The sequence below is a fragment of the Drosophila bipectinata genome, chromosome 2R, assembly GCF_030179905.1.
Source record: "Drosophila bipectinata strain 14024-0381.07 chromosome 2R, DbipHiC1v2, whole genome shotgun sequence".
Taxonomy (NCBI): Eukaryota; Metazoa; Arthropoda; class Insecta; order Diptera; family Drosophilidae; genus Drosophila; species Drosophila bipectinata.
In genome coordinates this window covers 9140499-9161238 of record NC_091737.1, presented here as the reverse complement: position 1 = coordinate 9161238, position 20740 = coordinate 9140499, and the positions used below count along the sequence as shown (strand labels likewise).

Below are 20740 nucleotides of genomic sequence, written 5' to 3'. Positions count from 1 at the left end.
CCATTGATTCTTGTGTCAAGCCGGTAGTCCTTAATGTTAAAACTTCCTCAGAAATGCCGTCATCAAAATGGGAGGCTCACAATGTGGGCTTAGCCTGCAGCCATGCCATGAAAGGATATGCCTATGGAGTGGCCATCGCTTGTGGAAAGGACACGGATGTCGGCAGGATGGCGGAGCTGAGCTTTCAAAAACGTCCCACTACACGAGTGGCAAAGCATCTACGACAGGTAGGATGCGGAGATATTAATTAAAATACTTCCTTTTTAAACTCTCCTATTAGTTCAGCTACTATATGATCCTGGTGGTAGTTGTGTGTATAACCACGATCTTCTACACCATTTCGTTTAATGCCGTCCAGATGGGACTACAGGTGAGTCTGTCCCTGCTGCTGGCCTTAATGCCACTTTTTTTGCCTCCGCTGCTGTGGTGGGGCCTGTGGTACACCAAGAATCGAATGTTGAAGAGGCAGTGCTTAGTGCAGAACCTGCATACTGCCAGCACAGTGGGCCTCACCACGGTAATCGTTAGCGATAATATTGGGACATTGACCCGCCGCCAGATGCGCGTTACGGAGATCTTCGTGAACATGGTACTGGTGAGCAGCGACGAACCAAATATCGACGACATGGGTGATCCGTTCGATGAACTGATCAAGGCTTTGATCCTTTGCAACGATGCCTATGTCACCCCGGGTCAGATTGGAGTGCCCAAGCTCAAGAGACTGCTGTATGGGAATATGTTCGACATGACCCTGCTCAGATACGGCATGCAATTCATATCGGATATCGATAAGCTTCGTCGGGACTACGAAAAGGTGGCCAGCAAGCTATACCCAGACTCGGAACGCCTGCACGTGACGGTGCACAAGGTGGTCGATGAGGATGGCCAGCCCAAGCTCATTCTGCTGATGAAGGGTCACTGCGACGTGGTACTTCGCCGCTGCTCCAGCATCATCGTTGACGACCAGGAGCTGCAGCTGGACACTGTGATGTACGACATCATCTCCAATTTGTCGGATAGTCTCGTGGAGTCGGGACGTCATGTCCGGGCATTTGCCTATAGGGACATAGACCGGGAGGTGGAAGTCCGTCGCTTTTCACTAATACACGGAGGTGCTAGGGATACGGATTCCAGGTACCGCGACTATATGGCTGTAGACACGTTCAACTTGAGATTTTTGGGTATGGTAGCCGCCCATTATCCACCAAGGAGTACCATTAGAAACGCCGTCAGCAGGTGCCGCACGGCTGGCATCAAAATCGTCATCGTCACCAGCCAGAGACCGGAAAATGCCAAAGCCCTGGCCATAGATGTGGGAATCCTTGGCGAGACGATGTCCGTTTTCCACAGCGATCCGCGAATGACCATAATAGATACCAGTACAGATATAGTGGACATGATGGAATTTGTGGGACTCAAGCCCAACCACCAGAAGTGGCAGATGGAGCAGCTGCTCCTCAGCCAGCGGGACTTGGTGTGTGCCAACTGCACCGTGGATCAGCATTACATGATTGTGGATGCCTGCAACCGAATGGGCGCTGTGGTCTCCGTAATCGGTTACAGTCTCCATCACACTCCGGTGCTGCAAAGGGCAAATGTGGGCGTGGCCAAGTTTGGAGGAGCCATCACCTGCGATGCTGGGGCCGATGCCATCCTGAGGGACGGCTCCTTCGCCAGCTTGGTCGGTGTCATCTCCCTGAGTCGCCTGCTGTTCGAGAACATGAAGAAGGCAATGGCCTACAGTCTTTCTACCAATATGACCTTCCTTTTGGTCCACTTTAGCTTTTTTCTGATCAAGCTGCCCTTTTGGATTCGCGTCATGTCCGTCTTTATTATACAATTTATTGTGAATTTGGTAAGCATGGTGATTGATATGAGAGTCCTTGCAATCTAATATCCTTTTTGGTAGATCCCGGCCGCTTCCCTCATTCTGGAGTATGCTGAAGAGCATCTGATGATGCAAAAGCCCAAGGTCTACGATGACTATTTAGTCAATAGACGGTAAGTTGTTGATACTAAAAGAATAACACTTTATTTTTTAAATCTAAACTTTAGACTACTATTTGTAACACATATTTTGGTGGGACCTATTGAAGCCGCAGCTGTTTTTATCCTGTACTTTAAATACATGGCCCATCGGGGATTCATACCCAAGTCGTTATACGGCCTAAACTACAGGTGGTATGACCCGAGTGTGGATGATATCATCGATACTTATGGCCAGGAATGGGTAAATTAAACGGAAACTACGTCTTCATGACTACAATACTATGTGATATTTTGCAGAATTATGCCAGTCGCATGAAGCTTGACAATCAAGTGGGTATCGTAGTCCTGACGTGCCTCATCATGATGCAATCCTTCAATCTATTGCTGTCCAAGACAGCTCGTGCCAATGTACTGACACATGGCTTCGACAACATGGCGTTAAATGTGGCCTTCTTGTTCCTCATAGGACTCATCATCTTTTTTAATACCGTGGAACTACCTGATTTCTTTTGTTTGGCACAGATCGATAGGTCTGTTTTGCATCAAAGGACTATAGTACTTATATTACAAATGACTTTCTATATTCCAGTTGGCTCATGTTCTTCTTTTGGACCATCTGGCCGTTTGCTACTTTATTGATTGTGATTGAGGCTTCTCGCCGATACTTTTTAAGGATGTTTCCGGAGAGTTGGCTGGCAACTTTGACGAACTACTGAGTAAAGGACTTTTGCTAAAATGTGTGACTTTAGCCGTAAACTTTTTATAATCCATACCTCTGACATTGTGTGGCTCGTAAAGCCCTGGTTAGGAATAAAAAATCTCAGCACTCCTGAAAATAATAGTGATATTCAGTCTGCGGAGAGTGCATATTCCTATGATTTTTTTATGCCGCCATAAAGTTTTTATCCACCCCAGAAAAAAGTCCTTAAAAGTCTTTATTTTTAAAATATTGCATTTTATTTGTGAATAGCTCGAAGCTGTGGTTCGTGGTGGTAGTGGTGGTTGTGGTGTTTTGGAGGCGTTTTTTGTGTATTTTTTTTTTTGGTGGTTGTGGTGGTTTTTAGGCTGCCCGTTTAAGTGGGTTTTTAATTATTTAATTTGAATCGCATACTTGGCATCTACATTTAATGACATGAGTAGGACTTTTCACGGATTTTGCTTTCTTTGAACATCAATATTTTACTTTAACGTTACTTTTTACTATACGCTTGTAAATATTCGTTTTTTTTTAAGATTTTCTTTTTTTTTTGGTTTTTGTATTTTGATTAAACTTTCTGTGAACATTTATTGAATAATGTTTTGTTATTGTATATCGGTTATCGCTATGTAAGTACTATGCGGGGCTGTGCACTGTCAACAAAGTAACTGGGGGCGCTAAGGTGATTCCTTCTGAAAGTTAGGTGGGTGCCGGAGATTTTGGGGGGAAATCTAGCTAAACTCAGACCAGAGACCTTTCCATACACTATCCTTAGGTGCGTCGTTATATGTACTATTATAGCTTAAACAAACAATATATATAACTCTCTAGGCGATCGCGGTTTTCGATGTCCTGAAACTGTCCGTTCTAAAACTGAAACCGAACTATCTATCATATTCTATCAGCTGCTTGTGGCTCTTCATCTCAGGGGACTCAATATGGCTGAATCAATCAATCAATCAATCAATCAGGCAACTGAAGCTGAAGGCGGTGGGATCTCTCTGATCGGGGTTTCTACCTCAACTGTCTGTCTATACTTTTTCTAAACTCTCTCTGTTTTTTTGCGATTTGACTTTGTCTTTTGGTTTTGTTTGTGTTTTTTTTTGTGGCTTTTAAAATACTTTAAAATTATTGTATTATCTCTTTAATTTAGTAGTTTGGTTTGGTTTAATCTTAAGTTAATATAGATTTAAGTACACACATATATATTTGTTTCTGTATATGCTTGTATACGTGTTCGCATGTATTGTATATGTATATATATATATATATATATTTTATGGTACTCGTGTTTTTTGGTATCTGCATTCGCATTCGTATTTTTTTTGTGTGTATATTTTAGTTAAAGTAATTTGTTTAAAGTAATTGCGTTTACATTTATTACTATTGAAGTTTTTCTTGGTTTTTCTTTTCTTTAATTTGACACTAATTTTAGGTTTCAATTTGTTTAAAGTTTTAAATCTGTTCTATTAAATCGAACATTTTTTGTGGGGATCTGCAGTGGATCAGTGGAAATAAAACATCTCATTGCAAATAGACTCTCCGTTTATTCTCTGTAAAAAATAAAATCGTGTAGCACGAGCTCGAGATTTCGCTCAGATAAGTTCACAGTTAGTCCCTAAAGATCGGTACGTTTATATAAATAGCCTTACTACATTGAAAAGTACCCAACAACTACACAAACATCGTATGTGTCCCGTTCCCGGCATCCCGAGGCATCTCTGGAGCCGTCATGTGGGTGCGGGTAGTCGTCGGTCAAATCGGACTCGGTCCGCTGCCGGTGGTGGGCAGCCGCAGGTGGTGCAGGTGCAGGTCACTGGGTTAGACGCCCTGGGCGAGGCTCTCCTTGGGCAGGGCCAGGATCGGCTGGTCCACCGCCTGGTGCGGAATGATGAACGGCGAGGTCAGCATCTGCAACGGCCTGCACAAACGGAATCATTTATAGACGCCCATTTCCACTCCCCGTCCCATTCCAACCAACTTCCACTACCATTGGTAACCTGGGAACATGGAAATTGTATATGGGTTTTGGCCAACTCACTCTGCGAAACTGGTCGCTGTGACCATCGGCTGCCGGACCGAGTGAAGGGCCTGCGAGTTCTTGGCCCGGGCCAGAAGGCTCATCACGGTGCGCTTTGTGGGATTCATTCCGGATCGGGGAACGCCCAGCAGCGGTCGCTTCCTGCCCAGGCCGCCACCTGGTACACAAAGAAAAACAAAGAGATACCTATATAAACACATAGTTCTAAAGTTTTGAAGGAAAAACAGTTTTTTTTTTTCAGTGAAAAAATCAAGATTAGTAACGGCTAAGGCCCAACGCTTCTCGTCCACCACACTCACCTATGTTGATGGTCTTGACGTTGCGCAGTGCGGGATGCAGGAGAGCGGTCCCCGGGGGCTCCAGCAGGGTCAGCGTGGATGTGGCCGCCCCCTCCCCGTCGCCGGGCAATTGGAGAGCCGTGCCACTCGCCTGCGTGGTGGGCAGCCCGGCCATGGTGGCTCCGACTCCGGTGGCCGGCTTTAGGAGTCCTCCGATTCCTGCGGCTGTCAGCTGATGCTGCAATGCCACCGCCATGGCTGTGGTGTGCACTGGATGGATTGACGGCGGAACAGGACGAAAAGAATGGAATGAGTGGCAGCTGGGGGATTACTTCGAACGAGTCTTTGTTCTGTCTTTGGCAATGGAGATTTGCTATACCCTTTCGGGATAATTAAGAGTCTATTGTCTTCAAATATACCCAGACTTGAAATATTTGTTAAAAATTACTCATACGCCATGTATGTTAAAGAATCTTGTATGGCAACACTGCGTATGAGTGATAAACTCTAAAGAATATCAAAGAATCCCCTTTCAGATAGTTAATATTCAAATAATACTTGATAAGTATATCCTGTACTAAACCTGTATACCCCCTAATACCCTAGAAACCGATAATCCATGGTCTTTGCTTGCATTGACTCTCCAACGGAGATGGGATTAAGTTCCCTGACTTTTGCAGGCACTTTGTCAATGGAAGCAGTAATTTCCAATTAATACCCAGACTAAACCACTGCTGCCGAAGAGAAGTCCACTTACGTGCCGCCGCCGTCGCCGGTGTCGCCTGTCCCGAGAGATGCTCTCCGCAGGCAGCCGCTGCCGCTGCACTGGCTCCGCCGTGGGCCTGCTGCAGCAACTGGTGGAAGTGCGTCTGGTGGCTGTGGTGGTGTGCCGCCTGCTGGTGTTGATGTTGCTGCTGCTGGTGGTGTCCATGGGCGTGGGTGTGGGCGTGCTGGTGCGGGTGGGTGTGATTTGAGCTGGCGGTGCTAATGCTGGCTATGCCGGTGATGGCCAGACTACCGCAGGTGGGCGAGCACTCGAGCTTGTCGACGGTGGACAGGCACTCCATGCCGCTGGCGTCGTTGTCCGATTTGTCATCGTTGGACGTGTCCATGTCGGCCAGTCCGCCGCCCAGGCCACGTCCACTGGAGCTGCTATTCGAGTTGCCAGCATTGATCCCCGCCCCCGAACCGGTGGCCGTGTTACTTGTATTAATGGTAGGACTGAGTGAGTCGTCCAGCGAATGGGCACCGCCCATGCCGGGCGTGGACGTGAGCGCCTGCATCTCCCACATCTGTTCCTGGCGGATGTCGTCGTGGTAGTCCTGCGGGCATATAAAATACATAGTGGGATTAGCCCAGGATGGTGCCGGGGATGTCCCATCGTTCGTGGGAGCAATTAAATTTAATTCACGTTTCCCTGGCCGCCGTCGCTGGCAATAAATGCGAATTTTATTGGATGTCAATTAAAAGTTTGTGCGCCACGTTTCATGTGTCGCGTGTTGCCCACGGAGTACCCTTTGAGCAGATTCCATTTTCTGCCCGCCCCAGGATACATGTACACTAAATAATATAATATATATATATATATTTTTTTTTAGGGTGGTACTCTAGGTGTATGCTTTAAAAGCTACCCATACTCATTGTATTACAACGAGGCTATTCGTTTTAAAGGTTAAACTAATTATTTCTCTGTCAACACTGCGTATGCGTGATGGACCTTAAAGCCATTGTGCAACCTACTTTTCTCATTAGAGAACCTTGTTATTAAACAAGGTTCACTTTAATTCACCCATATCTCCTATATACACGCATCTGTGTATCTGTGAGTGCTTAATGCAATTATGCGAGTGGTGGTATTGCGGGTGAGGGTGTGAGAACGATTCAAAGGATACAGGCTGGCACAGGCACAGGAAACTCTGGATACACATTTCATCAACCCCATTAACCGACTAACTCGTTTATGAATATATATCTGAATTCGCAACAAAATCGCGCTCCCGCAACACATGTATCTGTGAAGAGCTCCTTTTCCTATTTCCTGTTCCTGTTCCTCTTTTTTTTTTTTTTATTTTTTTATAACCTATCCCGTTCCCAAAGAACTGTCACATAAGGCAGCGTTTTTATGGCACTCGCTGGCAAAACATAAATCGTGATTGCAGATGCCATAAACAATTTCCCGCCAGGTGGGTGAAGCTTAAATATGTCACAGATGAGATTTGCAAGGACTCCCAGCACACAACCACCTCATGAGTGTATATATAAAGCCCAACAATTTATCTAAATTGAAACAGTTTCTTCTTTCGACGCCTTTGTCTCTATCGCCTCCTGTGTTGAAGATATCAAATAATTTCTATGCAAATTTTCCAACGTGTGTAATCGGATCGGAATAACTCAGAGGGGGAAATTGTGCATCAGGAGACATTTTTGATGTTGCCAGCAGCCGGCAGTCGAAGGCAGGCCAGGATGTCAATATATTAGATTACCCAAACTCCATTCAAACTCCGAGCCACACAAAATCCGAACTCATCCCCTCAAGCCTCAACAAAAAAGGGGGGGAATGTGGAAAATATGCTTAAACAATGTGGCTTAGGTGAGAATTGAATTTTGTGGGAAATTATAGATCAAAAGCTGGGGTCTCAGAGCATAATTTTCCATTGCGCTCATTTGTGATTCCCCTTGCCGTATTATACCGCCCAGCTCTACTCCAGATATACGGATATATACGGGCATTCCGTTTAAATTGTTCCATGTCCAATCCCCACATTTCTGCCTGCATCTTAAAGAAGATATATAAATAAAGTATGCCGGGTAGCTGGGCAAGTGTGGATGATGCCCAGGACGTGCCGTGGCCCAGAAGTCTACCAATCGCCCGGTCTGCTGGCTACAGATAGTAAACGGTTAACATTTGTGTCTCAAGTTGGGATGGGAGTTCCAACCAGGAGAGGGGTGAGCTTCATCCCCGACACTCTCACACAGAGACTCCTGTACGTATGTATGGATATATACGTATGTATGCATGTACATCCAATCCTTGCCACCAAAAGACGTGGGGCACGATGGCGATGGCAGTGGCGTGTCGAGCTCCACACAATGGACAGAGGAAGATGCCAGCCAAGCTCTCCAGCCAGCAAGGAACAAGGAGAATGACGAGCATGGGCGGAGCCCAGTCGAGTGCCAGTGGGGGCGGCAAATGTAATTACAGCACAATGCAATTTAGTCAGTGAGCGAGGAGCTAAGGAAACCCGCTGCATGCCACGCGAACACCAGAAACACGGAAGCTGAAGTCGATAACGAGCACAACCTTGGAGGAGAGTCCTCTATAGTCCTTGCCGCTCTACACTTCGGAAACTATTCTCTATAATTTCCACTAATTTTTCAACAAATGAAGAAAGCGTTGCAGTTGAAACTTCCTACCAAAGAATCTTAATAATACTTTATTAAAATGGGGGCAGTTATTTCATTGAATCTACATCATAGTTTTTTCTTTCAAAATATAATGAAAGGATTCCCTTCTTAAGTTTATTACATTTTTATATTAGTTATAATCTCTTTAATTAAGTAGAGCTTAAATACTAAAAATGTTTCAAATGGTAAGCCTATTTATTAAAATTTCGTTAATTGGAATAAAAGTTTTGTGAAACCAAAGCAAAGCAAGTATAAAAGTTTCTAGCTTCTGTTTGGCAAAAAAAAAAAATCGCAACGAAGTTAATTAAGGATTCATATTTCCTTCAAATATTTTTTTCTTTATGTGCCATAACTTTAAGCAGCTTGTTTTGGCCAACTTTAAGATGCTCATTTTGCCCATGCTGGGTGGGAGCGGACGAAACTTTAATCATTAATGGGTATTAAACACAAACAATGCCCCGAAAAAGGTTGCCGGGCAACAGGGTACGTTCTGGAGGACTCACCGGAACGAGAAAACGTCGCACTTCCGCCAGGGCGTACGCGATCCGGGCATGAGCCTCCGCCGGAGCCGCAAATGTCGAAATCTCCACGTGCAGGTCCTCGAAGAGATGGGCATAGCGACTGTCGCCGCTGGCGCGCAGCTCCTCCTCCTTCCGTCGGTCCCGCATCGAGCCGCGCCCCAGTACGGCCATCTTGCACATGGTGTCCTCCTGCAGGCGCTTCATCGAGTTGCCTTTGGGGCCGAGCAGCTTTCCCACGAAATTGAACTGTCGCAAACGGAGAGAAAATGCAATGAAAATGTTTACCTCCATAGGAGTGGAGTGTGGGCTGTATGGTTATGTGGGTGGTGGGTTAGTTGGTGTTACCTTGGGATGATCTCGCACTGGCACCGCCACTTTGACGGCCACCTTCACGGGCTTGTCGCGTGTGATGTCCAGCATTTTGAGTTTTTCTGCAAAAAAAAAAAGAAGGAAAATAAGGAAATGCATTCGGTTAATGGTGGTGTAATTAAACGTGTAATTTAACTTTATGGCCCAGCCTGCCCCTGCGGGGTTTCCGAATGGACAAAAATGTCGTTCAGAGTAAAGGGAAATAAACAATTTAATGTTATTTTTTCACAGATACTTTGGCAACAAAAACATATTTAATAAAACAAAGTTGTTACTTTTATAAACAGCAAAAGAGCAACTAATAAAATAGTTTTGAAATTGAATTTCTTAAACAAGTCTGCCGACTTCTTGAACTTTAATTAAATAGAATGAGAAAATTCTCTTTGGAAAGCCAGATAATTTCGTTTATGTGCGAATTTAATGCAGTGAATAAATTTCACACTATTCACCCTGCTATCTGCCCTCATGAGTGTGCCGGCGACAGACGGAAAGTTCATCGGATTATCTCAAACTGACTTGTGTCGGCACCCACATCCTGGCTCGTAAACGCATCGGCATCCTTTACACCTTCATGTATCTCGTATCTAGCATCTCGTATATCTTGTATCTCGCTTGGTAGTGTCGCTTTGTATCTTTAGCTGCCCGCAGCAGACGTTGCGACATTTGTAAACATTTGGCGGAGCCTTAAAAACATCTGATGGGGTGAGTGTTGGTGAGGTGGCTGTGAGGATACATCAGTATCCTTCTCAGTTACTCTGTTTCTTGTACTTTGTAGCTTTCGCTCAGTTTCAGCTGTTTGTAACTAATTAAGCAAAATGCTTCTGCACACAGACACAAACCAAAGGACGAGGTGTTCGAGGAGGAGGGGCTGGGAATGGGGGGCAGTATGGATAAATCTGTTGACAGGACCAAACATGAAAACATTTTTGTTTGCTCTTCAGCTCAGGCTCAAGTCCTGGCAAGGACTCACGGGGACACACAAACACTCACAGGCCTACACACTCATAAACGTACGTGAAAGGCGAGAGAAAGCACACACCCACATTCGCACACACACTGCTTGAGATACACTCACACAAAGACATCGTCACTCATTAGCAGGCGAAATGGCTTTCTTAACACCTTTTGTCGTTGCCTTTTCCAACGGAATGCAACATTTGCATTGCCAGTGGGGATAATTTAGCTTTTTTATGGCTAAACATTTAATTTTTTTAATAAATTTTTAAATGCAGCAATTAGAAAAAATAAAATATTTTGAATTTTCTAATGAAAATCTGATTAAAAAAGTGTGTATCTTGGTCAGCACTGGGTAAAAACCCTGCCTGACACTTCCCCTTTTCTTGGCTATTAGGCCGCCACCCTCCCAGCCCCTTTCTGGGGGCAGACGGCCTTTCTGTTTCTCTGGCAGTTTCTTGTCAGTGGCAGTAACATGCATAAGTAGCTGGCAGTTGTCAGCAGAGTGCATTCTGATGGACTCGAGCCAAGGAGCCCGGTGGAAAGGTGGAAGGTGAAAGGTGAAATGGGGGCAGGGAGAGCTGCGGAAAGGAGGCCAGGTGCGCTATTTCAAGCGGCTGGAAAATGTAGATCTGTGTTAATTGTTTGGCATTGCAACGAGCATAATATTTATGATGGGTCGCCAGACATCGTCTTGGGGATAAACATTTTTGCATTTCTGCTTGATTAATTACGCTCATCAGATGGCTGTTAGACGCCTAAAAGGATATTCGTGTTCTCCTTCTGGCCGCTTGTCCCACAGAAATTAGATTAATTTCCATTTCATTCAAGGGGAATGCCAAATGCCAAAATACCAGCAAAAGTTTTGTTGTTTGCTGGGTCTCCCCCGGGCAACTAGGGCCACCAGGACCATCCTTGTCGTACTTTTCAATTAGCGGCATTTCACCAACAATTAATTTCGCTCCAAATAACTTTTCACTTTAATAAATTCAATTTTTCACCATAACGAATTGCTCTGTCTTTTATTTGTAATATTCTATGGGCATTTATTTTAATTGAATGATATTTTGCACAATAGTCGTGTCGGTGTTACTGATCGATTCACGCCGCTGGCAAAAATAACTTTGGCCATCTTGCATTTAAAGCGCCATTAATTGGCCTTTTACACAATGATTATGTAAATTTATTGATTTACCTGTCCCAATCGGCTCGGTTCGACGTTGCTCTGTAAAAGCAAAGGCAATAATAATAATAATTACTTTTCGCTCACAGCCATGACAATAATAATTATTATTTCTCTTGTCGGCCCGCCATTACCAACGCCATCGTTCCACTACCATTTAAACTTTCTCTACAGTTTCTGGTACGATTTGGCAGAAATTTCGGTTCCCGGACAGAAGGTGCGAGGGAATTTGCTGGCGTGGCCTAATCTCCACTAATTTATGGCCAGCACGGCCATTAACGTAATTAGGTATGCATTTCAGGCCAACGGACCAGGTGCAGTTGCCCCATCCACCTGGAATTCCCGCCTACATAATGGATGCAGCGATAGTTGGCAGAAGAGTCAACACCTTTAGAAAATGTGAGAAGGAAATTGGCTAATTGGGAGAAGGAATGCCGATTTTTTAAAAAGTAATACAATGTTTGGTTTATTAGTTTCTCAAAGTACTCTATTTTTAACACAGCTAATTTTTTGTTTTTAGCTTTCAACGTTTTTGAGGGAAATCTTTAATAAAAGTATCCTTTTTTATAGATTTTTTCAAGTGCACATCCTGGCTTTGGTTCAAACTCTGAATGGAAACCACTTGACTAAACAATTGATGGTGTTTATCAGATTTAAATATCAACTTGGCCGCAGCCACAGACTCAACTAACTTGCATTTCCTTCGGTCTTCCGTTTTCCTGTTTCCGCCTCCGCCTCCACCTCCGTATCCGTATCCGCTTTCCCCAAGCCACCAGCACCCCTTTCCCCTTCATATTTCTTCCCCGGAGGCAGGTTGCTAAACATTTGCTCAGTCACTGCAATTGTTTCCGTTTGCCACTTTTTGTTTCTGCTCAGAGTCTGTGTTTTCCCGATGCCATATTTTCCGCATTTTCCTTTAGCCTGCCGACTGCCGCCTGCCGCCTTTCGTTTGGCCTTTCCGGGTCATTTGCTCGTCCGGAAAAGCGGAAAACACTGTCCTGGGCCGCTGCCTACACCGGAGTCTGCTTCTTTTTTTTTGTTTGTCTTGCAGCCAGTCAGTAGCAGCCCTCTGACTTTTCCTTAGTCGGAGGCCGCTGCTGCCTTGGGGGCAGGCACTTGAGCTAACATACACCGCTGCCTGACCCGCCCGTCGCTCGCCGCCGGTGCCCCGGGTCCTGACCCCTGCACTGGGTCGGAAAATGCCTGGCAAAAAACCCTCTTCAGAGCGATGACGCTGTCTTGGGCATGATATATAACCCTTTTATTTCCTCAACCTCTCGAGCACCTGCCTGCACAGCGAGAAACCAAATATAACCATCAGAGGTGTCACAATTGTCCGTGTCCGTATCCGTGAGGGATTCCCAAAAGCAAAAGTTTTGAAATGTGCCAAAAATAGTGGCTTGGTTAGTGCATTTCAACGTATTTATATTCCTTCTGGTTGGCGTCACTGCAACCTGACTTCCTCTAAAATATGGCATTGCATGTCCTGCCTGAAATATATATTTTTGGCCACCTTTTTCGTGCCGTGTCGACTTAGGCATAGGTCACGTGGGAGTCAAGTGAATGAATGTATATATGCAAATTATTCAATTTCAAAGTGAAGAGATTCCCTCTTGTCCTTTGCCGGTCCATACCCCCCACTGACAGCTGACCGTTGGCCATTTCAATATGGCCCAAAGGGGCTGCCAGTTTAATCAACATTTTGTCAGTGTTAATGTCTTTGGCGATTTCTCGGCTCGTGGCCGAACCATTGATGGTCCATTTAAGCGATTTTCGACAGGACACCGATGATACCTCCCCCCCGTACGGCAACCCCTGCTAGGAAGGACTCCCTTTGGTTTAACATTTCCCCGGGGACGGATTACCACGGAATGCGTCTCGTTAGTCGAAACAAAAGTAAAAATAATCATAAAAAAAAGGAAACAAGAACCGACAACAAAACCAAAAAGTCAAGTTCTGCCCTTAAGCATACACGAGGCAGTGGGGCTCAGAAAAGGAGGCGGGGCCTGGGGAGAAAGTAAGGAGGAGGAGCTAAGCATCCGCTACTGCCTTCGCTGCTTGTTTATTATATCCCCTTTTTATGCCCGTTTCTCGGCTCTCCGCTTTGCCTCCACCCTGGCGACAATCTGTAATCCAATGTTGCCATTTTTTTTTTTTTTGTTTAAATTTCCAGTATTGCTGGGATTAGATTCAAAAGGGAATAGCAGTAGCAACAAAAAATCAGCTTTGATGGATATATCCCAACGCTTTTTCTTCTCAACGTAGCCATCCCCCTGGCACTTTTATTTCCAGTACTATTCTGATGTCTTTGTATTTTGTTCAGTTAAAGCCAAAGTCAAAGCGAAGAAAGTCCCCCGTTTCAGGCTAAAATTGAATTGAATTTTTGAGTTCAAATGAAAGGCAAAGAAGGACAAGAGCAGAAACGACAAATAGTTTTGTTTTCGCACATGACGCCATCGACTTCTGTGTGTTTATGATTAAATTCCCTTCCCCCAACCGCCATTTGCAATTCGCTATCGGTATCAGCATCAGCCAGTGTGACGGCGACAGTTTTTACGACGGATGCCAGGATGCCCGCTCGCTTTTATGTCCTTCCTTAACTTTTGCGTAAACAAGTCGAAAGTCGAAAAGGTGGAATAGCAGAAAAAAATCTAACACACATACACACCCAGTCACAGGCAAATAAAGGAAAGCAGACAAAGTCGTTTCTCGAGTGTGGGGTTTTCTAAATGCCCTCCAGACCATATAAATACTAAGGTGGAGATAGTAGTGGTGGTGGATGGTGGCTCTGCCTCTGTTTACCCCAGTGCCATGTTTGCTTTTTTTCTCCGTAGAACTGATTCGATTCGGTCTTATCCTGGGATATAGTTTGAAGTGACAAACTATAAGACCAAAAAAGTGCTTTAAGTGAAATAAACAAAAAACTCCAAGTTTCAAAGGATTTGGGTCTTTCAGACGGTTAGGCTTTCTTTAAAGAAAAAGACGTTGAATGATAATCCCAGCTCTCAGCCATCTATAATATCTTTAAAATCTTCTCAAGACTCTGAACAAAATTTAATCAATACTCTTTAGCGACAAATTCTCGACAGTTGCTGGCAATTATATAATCCACATATATGTACACATACCTGAACCTTTCAGGGACCTCTCCTCCAGCGCACTTAAGCCAGCTTTAGAATCCATCCTTTGTTGCTTTTGTTGCGGTTGACTGCAAAGTGAAAGAATGTGAATAATCTATATGAGCATGTAATAATAGTTTGAGGCCAAAGGGATTTTGTCCCTTTCAAGTTTTCAGCTAAGCCATTTCCCCCTCCCCCATCCCCAACGCTTCGATCCTTGCTAGCTTACCTCTGAGAGGCGCCACCCCCCTGCTGTGGCCCATCGGCCGACATCTTGCGGTAAGCTCGTGTAAAAAGCTTAAGGAAAACTTTGTAAAATATTTATCATAATGCAGCTGACAAAAACGCCCTAACATTGTAAATACTTATGAAAGTTGGCGGCGCCACAGTCGGCCCACAAAAAATAAGAGGGAATTTTGTTTCAAATCTGTTGATAAGTTTCATAATGAAATAAGCCAGGACAAAGTTGGTAGCAGTTTTTACGCATATCCCCGAAGACAATCGAAACTTGGCCCAACTAACCCCCGTGCCCCACACGAGAGGAGAACTTTTGGCAAATCTTTATGAATATTGATTGCAACTGGCCGACGGTAATGATGGCGATGCTGATCTCTGGCCTTTGTCTCTGTTTGCGGATTGAGTTTCAATATTGTCAATGTTTGGCTCTAGCTGCCATAGCTTTTATCCTCCCAGGCCGCACCACCGCCCACTCTCAGACCTCCGGGCATGTTGAAACCAAACATTTGCCCCATTTCGAATGTCGAGTATCGGTTTCCACCACAGTCACAGTCAGCAAATACTCGCAGTACTGCCGGCAAATTCGAATCGACATAAAAGACTCTCATCTTTCGTTCGTCCTTTTTTTTTTTTTACAAAACTGTATTCAAAACAAACTAAACTCATATCATTCAGAAAGATGTGATGAGTACTCCTGTGGATCTGCCGGAGCGTAAGTGGTGACCCCGATTCTTTGTGCTCAGGGATAATTGGCCAGCATGGCCCATTAAATTCCAGATAGCATCGGAGATCCCTCCTCCTAGCCAAGCTCAGGCCCTGGCTGGAGGTCTGGGCATAAAATCATAAAAAGCATTGCAATAGTCGTATAATTTTCAGTGCCATAAAACACTCAGTCACGCTGCTTAATTGCCTTTTGAAGATGATTTGAACTATTTGTTTGTGTGCCCGTTGTTGGCCAACTTTTAAATTAAAGCAGTTGAGCCACCTGGAAAATTGATGAATGCCCCGATAACGAGTGGAGGCTGGGCTTATGGTGGGGGTCTTGAGCGAAAGCGGGTTAAAGTTCTTAAAATTAATGACAGCTTAAGCGCCCCAAAATCTGCGCCAATGTTTGTTTTTGTGCCTTTGTTTTAGTTGGCGCTTTAGTCTTTATCCTGTGTTGTTTTTGTCTCCTTTTGCCATTCGTTTCAGCGTTCCGAGGATTCCCCCGCTTTTCGCAACTAAGTTTGACGGATTTGTGCACAGTTTCAGATTAATGCTGCGATTATTGTTTACCGTCGGAATTACGTACAGTGGAACAAATTGAATCATATTCTGGTTTATTTTTATATTTTTAAACTCTGTTTAGAAACTGAAACTCTGAACTAGATTTTTAACTCAAGTACCTTTCAAAAAGTTGTAGTTTAAAAACTTTTTTTACTCTAAAAGTTTAGCATTTTTTTGTGGCCTTTTTACTTCTTTTTAGTATCCTAGCTAACGATTTGGATGCTAATGTCATTATTCAATTTTATATTTTCGTTAAGGCTTCGAGAATGCTGACTCGTAAAATCTATAGCATACTTAAGTGGGCTCGTGGACTGTAGTCCCGTGTTTCCCTTCAAACAAATCAACTGTCTAGTATTTTCCCGAAGCTTAAAGGCTCTTTAGAACTGTTTTTCACTCTTTATTATTTATGCAGAGTCTTTACAAATTTTCCCAGCTGCTTTGTTTCTCGTTTCACTGTGCATTGTGTCTTGTGTTTCTTATGCAAAATTTAACCCAGTGTAGAGTAGGTCGGTTCACTCGGTCGGTCGCTGTGTTGGGATGGGTTGGCCGCTTGGCTGGTTTGCTTTATTCATTCCCGCTCCTGGAGCGCTTCATCCAAGCCCTGCACTCTCCCTCATCGACCTCTTTGCTGCTCTTACTCGACCGCTCTCTGTCGCACTCGTTTGTCTTTGTATAGCTCGGCACGCACGATTTAAGGATAACGAGGATGGAATGCAGGAAGCGAGGCAAATATTTACACAGTTGGATGATTTAGATAAAGAAGACATGAACATGAACCATAAAGGCGAAGGAGGAACGAAGGCGACAGTGACTGGAAAGGGAGAAGGACACTAGAGAGTGGGGAATGAGCCAAATAGGATCGGCAAGAAAGTAAGACAGGGCGCTGGGAGGGTCTGGGGGTGGTAGGATAAACCCCCAGACATTATGAAAACTGGGACGGACATTATAAGGGGATAAAGAAATTTGAATACAATGAAGGAGATTTCGGTGATAGTCGAGAGAAGATTGCCGAGCGCCACTTCATGAAACATGAAATTGTAATCCGAATTAATGGCATTATTTTGCAGGAAGTCGTCCTGTATCCTGTTGCCCGCACTGCCTCAGAAAATTAGCATGCATTACCGCTGCCAATTGCCAAACGGCTGCAATTGAAGACAATTAAGTTACCGAACCATCTGCCTTTGATTTTAAAGTCCGATGTGGCGTGTGCTGCCTGCCTCTTTGGTATTCAGAGCAATGCTCACCTGGATAATTTATTCAAGCGAATATTGCAGTCACAGTCAACAGCAACAGCACCCAGCAACATCAAAAATAAAACAACAAAAATGTGTAGAAAAAAAGGAATAAAAAATGAAAACCAAATGGAAATGCAAATACCTACAACACAAACAAACTGGAAGCACACACTCCCGCCACACCACGAACACAACCAGCATGGGTGAACGAAAACTCTATATTTTCCACACCAAATCCACACCATCTACTACACCCTCTCAACAGCCCTGGAATATCCTGGCACCCTGGCATCCTGCAGCCGTTGCTCATCCTGCGAAATGGGCCCACTTGAATTCTGTATCTGCATTTTCCCAGCTACGTGTCAAATCCGTCTAAAAGCCGAAGGGCTCAGCCCAGTCACCCCGCCATACAGCCAGCCAACAAGCCCAGCAGATCTGCATGTAAATGAATGTATAACATATTTCAGCAGATTCGCACAACATTTGAATTATTTGGGCATTGTGTCAACATTTTCAGAATCCATAAATTCCAACCAGCCGATGCATAGCGAATCAAGTGCACAGACCCTGCCACAATGCGACACCATGCCATGAGGTCCTTCAACAATCGGAACGGCATCAAATCTTTCATCTTCCATCTAAAGACCAGCACCATCCAGCAGCACCCTTTATACTTTTTCATCCTTTTCGCTTCGTTTATTTGTTTGCAACGAATTTATTTGACCAGTTGGTCAATATTAAAATTCGAAAATGAAATATTCAAAATGCCTCAGGGCTGCTAGCAGAGATGCTTGAAACCCCCCGATCCCAAACCAGCAACCCCCAATCCTGTGAGCCACCACCCCTTTTTCTGTTCGTGTTTGCCTCCTAAATGCTAGAGGAATTCCTGACCGGAAATTGTTTCACAACCGTTGGCCAATTAATTTCAAAAAATAATGGAACACTTTTTCTCGCAACCAACCGAGCACTGGAGGGTAAAAAAATATATACTTCAGATTTATTGTTTCAATTTGGTTTAAAAAAAGAGAATAACTTTCTGATTTCTGATTTCTTAAATTAAAATTCTAGCTAAATTTATGAATAAAGGATCAAAAATAAGCAAAGGATGTCCAAAATCTACTAAGAGAATTTAAATAAAAATTACTCATACGCACTGTGGCACAATTTAATTGAAAACTCTTTGTTTAAAAATCAAATAGTATCCATGATGTTTGAAAAAATGTCAATACAATTTTTTTTATAGAGTGTACCAGACTATAGAATTGCATTTTGCGTAGAAAAAAATAAATAAATTCTAGGGTAAATGAAACTGAATAGCTTGTGGAGAATTTGTTTATTTAATTGACTGTGAGAAGCACTCAATCTTTGGCCAAATGAATTCCTGAAGCTCCGAGTGCGGACCTGATTTGATGTATGGTTTGTGCAGAGCGGCGGAATCGGCAGAAAGCCATTATGGTGTCATTGATTAATCGTTGTGGTTCTATCACAGCTGCATAATCGGATATACCGCAGTGATGCACAAACATAGCCAATGCATTCCAGAAATTGATTTACATTGAAGCGGGAAAGGGGTTGATTGGTGGGTGGTCTGGAGAGAACACATTTTAAATCTGAAAACTTTGCCATGGTCAGTGTTAAACATTAATCATATACCTAATCTAGAATTCATGACTTTCTCCCCTTTCTAATGAAGCACAAAAATAGTTACCCTCAAACCCTGCAGATCCTGAGGGAATTTCGAGGGCATCTGACCCAGAAACTTTGTCGTTTTTAAGCTTTGGCCTGCGTCCCCCTTCAGTGTTCACTAGATGAAAAACAAATTCATATACGTGTGCCAAATATCCATCTAAACGAATATATACACATATATATTTATAATTCGGCCACAAAAAGTAAAACTTTTTCCCTTTATTCCCAAATAAGTTGGCCGCAAACCCAGAAAAAGGCAATGCCAAAGGACCTTTACGCCCTCGGCATTCCTTCATAAATAAATTTATGATTTCAAATTCCATTTCCCTTTTCTCCGTTTTGGTTTTGGTTTTGAGGTAAAGGTTGAGGTTCAGGTTTGGGGTTCAGTTTTTTGGGGTACTTACGAGGGAGGGAGCGTCCCAGTCGCATTGACTTAACAAATTAGTGTTCATCAATAATCATCTGGGTAATAATTTATCAGAATTTTCTTTATTTGGCCAGGTCTTGGCGGAAATCACCAAATAAATGGCTTTCCACTCTATTTCCTGCCTGGCAGTCCCCCGCGCTTTCATTTATTGCCGCTGCTGGTGGTGATGAGAGTGAGATAAATCAAAAGCAATTACATTCATTCATTCTCGTTTATATGACTGCTATTCCCTCTATATACCGTACTGCCCACTCCCCAGGAATTCCATTTTGGCCAACAGCCTCGAGGGGAATTAGCCCAGTTGCTGGACAGAAAGCACACAGACCCCAACACACGTTCTCCCCGCTGGCTATTTGTATTTCTGCTTTAGCAAATACTTCTCCCGAAGCTACCTGAGCCACTCGAGTCGCATTCCAGGTGAATAATTCAGTTACTTTTGCCGAGCCGTAGCCAAAGCCATAGCCATAGCCGTAATTAAGTTGTAACAGGTGTGAAACATCCCCACATTTCATACACTGCCGAACTGGTAAACGTGTCTGGCAAGCTGAAACTCAATATTTACCCAGTTAAGAATAAATTAAGGCCAGATTCCTCCTCAATTCCTTCGGTGCCTTTGATTCCTTAGCCTTAGTCAAGTAACTTTTAGCCAAGTCTGGTCTGGTATTGGCTTAGCAGAGTTTCGGTTTAATTTTAATCCGGTATGCCAGAGCACATTTGTCTCAATTTCACAGTCACTTCAATTTTCACTTTGCCAAATGACAAATGCCCGGGAGCGCTTATTTCATTGCTTATTCATACGCCATACGCCGTAAACATTTCGCACGGTTCCACGGAGCGCGCAAATTCATTGGGGCCTGATTAAAGATGCATGCCTAAGGTGCGACGCCTTGTTTCGCTTTTAATTTCGGTCTCACCACCCATCAGACACCCCTGCCGTCTGCCATTCCCCTGCACAGCTCCCGCCCTCCTTGTACCAGAACCGCGAATGTCCTGCCGTGGGCCGTGGGCTGTGGGCTGAGGATCCTGTGCCGTATACCGCTTCAAGCCCGGGGAGATAATGTCATCCGATTTGGGGCTCCCCCAGAAACCGAGTTTCGTTACGGTTAAGCACTCCACAGACGGCACCCACAAACGGCGACAACAAACTTTCACTGACTAACTCAGATCCGGAGCGGAGCGGGTCTGCAGGAGTAGGTTTTTCGGGGTAGTGGTGGTGCGGTGGTGGGCTGGTGTGTTGGGTTAGAGTGTGGTTATACCCCAGCACTTGACACAAGATAAACAATTTGTCTCTCTGCGCCACAGAAAAAAGGCAAAGTGGGCAGCTTGGCGC

At 44.2% G+C, this 20740-nt stretch overlaps 2 protein-coding genes across 3 annotated transcripts; one reads left to right on the top strand and one right to left on the bottom strand.

Annotated features, from left to right (window-relative positions):
- Positions 1–2: 2 nt before the first annotated feature.
- On the top strand, positions 3–2899 carry LOC108121232 (sodium/potassium-transporting ATPase subunit alpha). Its single transcript, XM_017235200.3, has 6 exons — positions 3–227; positions 281–1855; positions 1910–2001; positions 2056–2230; positions 2287–2519; positions 2579–2899. Exons 1-6 carry the CDS (start codon positions 54–56, stop codon positions 2703–2705), a joined length of 2376 nt encoding a protein of 791 aa, XP_017090689.1. The 5' UTR covers positions 3–53; the 3' UTR covers positions 2706–2899.
- An 86-nt stretch (positions 2900–2985) lies between these two features.
- Positions 2986–20540, bottom strand: LOC108121330 (uncharacterized). 2 transcript variants are annotated; one of them, XM_017235370.3, is made up of 8 exons: positions 19973–20540; positions 14566–14645; positions 9277–9362; positions 8914–9177; positions 5763–6327; positions 5027–5275; positions 4728–4884; positions 2986–4607 (listed from the first exon to the last, which is right to left on the bottom strand). In XM_017235370.3, the coding sequence occupies exons 2-8, from the start codon at positions 14618–14620 to the stop codon at positions 4508–4510; spliced, it is 1476 nt and encodes a 491-aa protein (XP_017090859.2). In that variant the 5' UTR covers positions 14621–14645; positions 19973–20540; the 3' UTR covers positions 2986–4507. The 2 variants fall into 2 exon arrangements, with proteins under 2 accessions (XP_017090859.2, XP_070135234.1); XM_070279133.1 differs by lacking the exons at positions 14566–14645; positions 19973–20540 and adding an exon at positions 11450–11570.
- Between the last annotated feature and the right edge of the window lie 200 nt (positions 20541–20740).